At 34.4% G+C, this 6,775-nt stretch overlaps 1 protein-coding gene across 1 annotated transcript in view; it reads left to right on the plus strand.

Moving 5' to 3' along the window:
* ND-B8 (NADH dehydrogenase (ubiquinone) B8 subunit) overlaps nucleotides 1–5,001 on the plus strand; it is a 5,767-nt gene extending 766 nt beyond the window's left edge. Inside the window, exons 2-3 of the mRNA XM_043031634.2 lie at nucleotides 3,368–3,474; nucleotides 4,835–5,001. Of these exons, the coding sequence (XP_042887568.1) occupies nucleotides 3,368–3,474; nucleotides 4,835–4,923 (196 nt within the window). The 3' untranslated portion in view covers nucleotides 4,924–5,001. The remainder of the gene's footprint in view (nucleotides 1–3,367; nucleotides 3,475–4,834) is intronic.
* Nucleotides 5,002–6,775: the final 1,774 nt, after the last annotated feature.

The following is a 6,775-nucleotide window of genomic DNA, read 5'->3' on the forward strand; positions in this document are numbered from 1 at the left end:
TTATTATGATCAGAGTGATGGCAACTGTTCATTTTCATATGAATATGACAAAAATAAATAAAATTCACAGGAAATAAGCGAGAATAATGTTCATGCAGCTTCGTCATAGGCCTACAATAACTGAAAATAATACATGGAATTAATAATTTGACAAATTCAAACATTTTGTTTTAATAACATTCAGCTGAAAAACAGTAAAGATATAAATATATAAATTATTTTTGTGTTTGCATTAATTTAGATACAATTATTCATAATCTTAGGGTTTGATTGGCATTTCTTTTTGGAAAACGTTGATACAAATAACACCACCATTGCATGGAGCCATTGTTTCTTTTCTTTCGACTGCAATCTAAAAAAAAAAGAAAAGCATGTTTTTGAAAACCGTTACGTTATATATGATCCCTAAGATCATGCAATAGAATATGCTTTCTAGGAAATTAATTTATATAGAAATAATTTAACACAGAAGAAATCTTTATCATTTCTTGAAACAAAAAAGTCGCTGTTGGATCAGGTTTTGTTTACATGTTACGGGATTGGTCAAAGGAGCCTAAAAAATTATGTAAGGCGCTCGCTGATTGGCGGAATCGATTTACCAGAGTTACCATCAAATTACGGTGATAAAGTCTATTTACCCTTACCAGGCGACTTATCATCGCTTGATGAATCCCACTTTGCCATGACTGGTAAACGCTCTGGTAGTTGACAGCTGGTAAATGCCTTACCATCGCATGTTAGTGAATCCAGCCCCAGGGTAGTTATGTTATACATAGTAAATGTTGGTTATAGGTCTAGTTTCACACATCATCTATATGATACAAGGGAATTAGTACATGTAATCTACAGAACATAATGATTTTAAATGTTTGTTTAGTATTTTTTGTATGATTATTGTACATTTTTAATACATTTAAGCCTGTTTTAACCCATAATTTCCTTGATATACTTCACACCCTCCCTTCCCCGCTATCAGGACTTTAACAATTCTCCGATGATGCATTCAAACCAAGAAATCTCTCCCTCTAAATTTCAGGTGTTTGTAAATTTTTAGAATAAGTCTGCAGCATAAAACCCATTGGTATGAGTGGATTCTTTATGATGTCTACTAACCAAATATAGTAATATTACTTAATGCAACTAATAAACAAGTACAATATGAGTGTCTAAAAACGTTCACTGTCTGCAAAGGCCCCACCACCCCCTGGCTAGGGCTAACCTGAAGACTAGGGAAGGTTTGGTTGGTCATTGGGTTAGGATTTTGTAAATTCCCACCCAAAAGCGCTTCTTACCGTGCAACTGTGATGACTGTGTGGTATGCCAAGCAGGTGAGTAGATTGTAAAGTAACCACACATTTTTCAACTATATTTTACATAAGACAGATATGTACCATGTTATGTGTAATCACTTTAGTAGACATCAATAAAATACAATTTTTTTGATAGGCCATTTACCAATTTTTCTATACGATTTCCCTCCCCACATATCAGATCTGATATTTTTGCCATTGTTAGGTTCCATTGACTAAAACCACCATGAGAGCACACTAGACATCACAAGGAATCTGTCGATACCTATTTTGATGGATTCTATGATACAGACCTATTCTAATAATTTACCCACTGATGTAGTGGATAACTTTTGACAATCATTCAGAAGTGGTGCACATCACTGATACTTACAATTTTGGCATCTGTGGATTACTCTTCTATAACTGTCCAGATATATTACTTTTAGTCCACAAAAGCTCTACAGTAACAATGTTAGTGACAAAAGCTATCAAAGCTCTACCATCTATATTCTGGCAGGATAGAGCTCATAGGCCTCCCAGTTCAAGCTCTGTGGTGCCAGATATGTGGTGAAGGATTGATGGCCATTGCTTGAAGCTCTGCTGCTAATGTGGTGCCCACCAATTTTCTTTGAATGTCAGTATAACCCCAACTTTATTAAGGTTATAACGGTTACTGCCCCAATAAATTACATTGAGTCTCTGATGATATTAGTCAAATTTATCGTTATCATTTTTTATATTAACCCATTGAGGATAGCGTGCCATACGACCTAACTGGTCGTCAGGGCGGGTGGTCTTGGACAGTAATGGCACCGGCTAAAGAGTGACGGGGAAGGGTTTTCTCTGCCCTCTGGGTAGCACAGACTAGCCCAAGCAATATTTATCCATAAAATGTAGGTTTAGGCTGACTTTGGAACCCTGTAGCTCTGAAGCTAGTACTGTTACTGCCATAATACTTCAGGACTGTGTGTGCACTTCAACTGTGAGCAGATCCTGATGTTGCGTCATGTATGCATTGACTCCTGTCTTTTAGGGCTAATCTGTGCCAACATGTGTGTCATGACACCCGTACACAATGGGTTAATATTCAAAAGAAATTCCCATGATAAACTCAATGTCCATCACAAGGCTGTTTGAGCTAATATTTTTGGTGTATATATGGTTTCTGTGGCCAAAATTTTCTACATGTCCACAGTATGCAGTACAAGCACTCCATCCATGCCAAAATGATTAATATTGGGGACATGAAGTATTTATATTGTTGTTTTGTAATGCAGCAGCTATTATGGATGATCTGGATCTAGACAGAGAATTGGGATTTCAGGTAAAACAGGAATACAAAAACTAAGAAACTTCAATAAAATTTGCTAATTGTAGATATGATTTTATGGGGGGGGGGGAAGTTGAAGCAAAACCCGTGCATAGAAGGAGAGGAAGATGAAAATTATAAGATTGTTATCTGTGTAAATTTATTATTGATATGAAAATGATTAAAATTTATTTAAGGTTATTGAATATAGAAATGAATAAAACCACAGATATAAGTTAAATTTTATAATGTAAAATAGTGATACAAGAAAGAAGTAATGTGAATATTACTGAGTTTTGACAAGCAATATCTCCCTATTGTATGCAACAGATTTAAGGAAGTTACTTGTGTAACTCGACTTCCTTGTAATAAGATACAGATGTTATTAGGTCTATACTTTTACCATTTAATCTTTGTTTTGGTTACAGTATTAGATAATTTATTTCTAAACATGTTAGAATTGTTACTTTTATGTTGTATTGAAATACCTATTCTTCATTAAAAGTAAAAAAAAAAAAAAAAAAAAAATTGTAAAATTGTCTTTAAAGGATAAATATATGCAGACATTATCAGTATCCTATAGGTCTTTTTATACACTTTATTGTAGAAATTAATCAGAGGAAAGTATTTTATCAATAATTATTATTGCTTAATTAAATTGTCTAAATCATTTGAAGATATTTCTGAGATGACTATGCACAAATGTTTTTGCAACTATTAAATCATGTCACCAACACACCCAATTGAAATCTTATTCCCTTTTCAGAGACTTCATTGAGAGCAGCTATGTGGGTCTAAAGCAAGCCAACCCAAAGTTCCCCATTCTCATCAGGGAGTGCTCTGGTGTTCAACCCAAGGCCTGGGCAAGATATGGTATGACTTCTTAGATATTTTTTAATATACTGAAAATAGAGGCTTAATTGTTAACCATAAGATTGAAAACAATTTTTTGTTCTTAGAAGATCTTAACCCATTCGCACCGGTTGACTTGCTATCATGTTCAGTGGTTTTTGGGTCAGACGCCAGACACAAGATATTTAGTCAAGGCCGGGGCGCCGGGTGAGCGAGAATATCTAGGCGTTTGGCTTATGCGTTTGAATACCCTGGCATTCCGACCATTTAGACCCGAAATAGTGAATGGGTTAAAGGGTGTTTGCAATAGGGTTTTGTTGCAATAGCAACAGTTTGTCAGTCAAAAGAAAAAGTTTTATGTAGTACATGGATTTAAAGGAAAAAGTATACAAGTATGAATTCTCATTACATATTGTAAATATTGCATATCCTGTTGGAGCAATATTGCTCCATGTTAACCCATTCATGCCAGTTGATGTCCTATCATGTGATCAAAAAATATCCCCAGTCCCAGGTGACGTCCTGAGACATTGTGCATTTTCTTGCTGAGTTCTGGGAGGGACATTTGTGATGTACTGAAATGTCAGCAATAGGTCGCTAGAGTGTTTTTAAATATAATTATTTTACTTATATAATTTCTTAGACTCTGTTACTTTAGGTGTTTGAGTCTCACAAAAAGTCACAAAACTATGTGATATTGATGACAGTGGCAATTTCAGCTTCTTGATCAGTTGAATAAAAAGATGAGTCAAAAGACTATTGTAAAATCAAATGTGGTTGGCCAAGAAATAATAATTTTTTACTTTAATGCAATTCTACTACTAATTTGTCAGTTACTCGTGATATCATGAGGTCCATGTAAATACTCAAATGTACATGAGTAATCTTTGTTTTGGTAAGAAAAAAAAAAGTATACATGTTTTTTGATACCCCACTAAGAGATTGCCTATATTCTTTACTGCTTTTCATTGGTCTTTTCACATAGAAGTTGAGTTCAATAAAAGAATAATAGAAAGGTATTACTGTCACTTTTTTTTTTTTCCTACCTACTAAAATAACTCCACTGAACTTGGCAATATTTTTACGTGCCTTTACACTGTAGACTCATTCATGAAAACCATATGAATAGGGTGGGTGAAAAACGCTCTGAGAGCTTCATCGTGGCCCTGTGCAGCAAGAAAACACCCCGGCATGAATCCTTGAGCAGTTATCATCTAGGCAAAAATACGTTCCATCGTGAATGGGTTAAATATTTAGCATGGAAGATAGACTGTTCTTGTTGCTAGACAGCAATTGAGTAAAAACTATTAAATAGAATTAAAACTAAATATTTTCTTGTTTCACTGTTGCAGAACCCTAATGTGTTTGTTTATTTAAACAGATTTGGGCAAAGAAGCCAGCGTTTCCTTAGAGGGCCTCACTTCTGGTCAAGTTGGAGAAGCTATTCAAAAATTGGCACAGGCCAAATGAAGTGCCACTCTAAACTTTAGCTTTATATGTATAGTGTATATATATGGACATTTATGAGAATAAATGATTAAAATATTTTATTTGTGTTTGTTTGACTAATTCAAATATGTATGTATATAGTCAGACAATAGAAAGCCATCTTCATTATTACCCTTCTTCATTGTACTGTGAGATGGGAAAGGTTGAAAAACAAAGAAAAAAAAAACAAAAAAACATTCAAAATTAAAATAGCAGAATTACATCTATAAACCCATTAGATATAACAGAATTACACAATTAACCCATTACAGACAGTCATAGATTTCCTTGCTCAGTCTCCAGGATGGGTTTTATTTCAGAGCGAAGCCGCTCTACGCAACTTACCTTGAGAGCGGGAAAAGTCTTTCCATCGTTTGTTGTAAACCTAGAGCCATTTTAGTGTCCTTTTTTTTATTTTTATTGTATTGAGAGGTGTGTATCATATGACAGGCTCTATCAATGCTGCAGTTATATAATGTGTAGATAGATGATGTTCAATCAACCACATTATTGTATAAAATAGTTCTCATAATTGTTTGATCTTTATTCCTTGAAAGTTACAAACCTAGATATGTTATATCTATTTCGAATCCTCGAATCCAATAATGAGAAAAATAAAGTACATTTGTTTAGAAGCCCTTGCTTGATATTAGTAAGAATTAGTTCTAGCAACAAAAACTATTTTTTCTTTTTTAACCAGAAAAGCAAAAAGACAATTGTTTTGTAGGTAATAATAACTTCACACCAAAGTAATGCTATACTGTACAAAATGTGGGAAAGAAGAGAGCCTCTCCCTCCCCCCACATCCTTACCCATATCATTTGGATCTGCATCCGTATCTGCATCACCTTTTTTTCTCACATCAAAAAGCATCCAAACCCAAGGAACATCCTCAAAAATAGGCTGGAACTCTTGAAGTAGGCCAATTCTGTAATCTGCTGTTCCCGAAAAGATTATATAAATGTATCAAGATCATGCATTGCATTAGGTTATCTTTTCCCCTTTCTCTAAGCCGCCAAAAAAAAAAAAAAAAAAAAATTGAATTCAGACAAACATGATCAGTAAAACATGTTAAGTAAAGTATGATTAACCCTCTCTGGACGGGTGGTACACTACGGTACAGCTCATTCGTCATTTAATTGATTTAGGCCTAAGCGTTCAAAAGCCCCGGCATTGTGACATGCAAGGCTGGAATGCCCCCGTCGTGAGTGGGTTAAAGCATGATATGATAAAATGTGTGGTTGATCGTATGCTTTCAGATACAGTGTCTAAGACATTATATTGTACACCATCCTCAATAGTACATGCAATGAATAAGATGAATTTAGCATGTCAAATACTTTAATAAAATGATTTTATGTCAGGCATGCCAAATACATCATCAGTGTAGAATGATCTATTGCAATAACAATTTTTTCATATGCTGTCAAATACATGATGCTATACATAATTACATTATGCATTACATAATGCAACGATGCATATGCATACAAAATACAAAGGCCAATTACAAATACACTAATGCCATAGGATTAAATTTTCATATGCATACAAATGCATGGTTAGCATACATTATTACAATATACATAATGCATATGCCTTATATCAAAATATGCTCAATATGGCAAACATTAAATTGCATGAGGCATATGCATTGTCAAATGACACTTTAAGCATGACAAAGACAATATGAGGAAGTAATACAAATTTGTCAAATACGCAGTTGTGGCTTTGGCTTAATTATGATAAGAGGCTTATGCAGTCATTGCCTGTGGCAGTGGCTGTACATTGTCTGAGGACATGTGCTGTATAATGTCTTACATATACATATGCA

This window comes from Penaeus japonicus, unplaced genomic scaffold, assembly GCF_977035675.1.
Source record: "Penaeus japonicus unplaced genomic scaffold, GWHDUDI00000001_assembly GWHDUDI00000031, whole genome shotgun sequence".
NCBI lineage: Eukaryota > Metazoa > Arthropoda > Malacostraca > Decapoda > Penaeidae > Penaeus > Penaeus japonicus.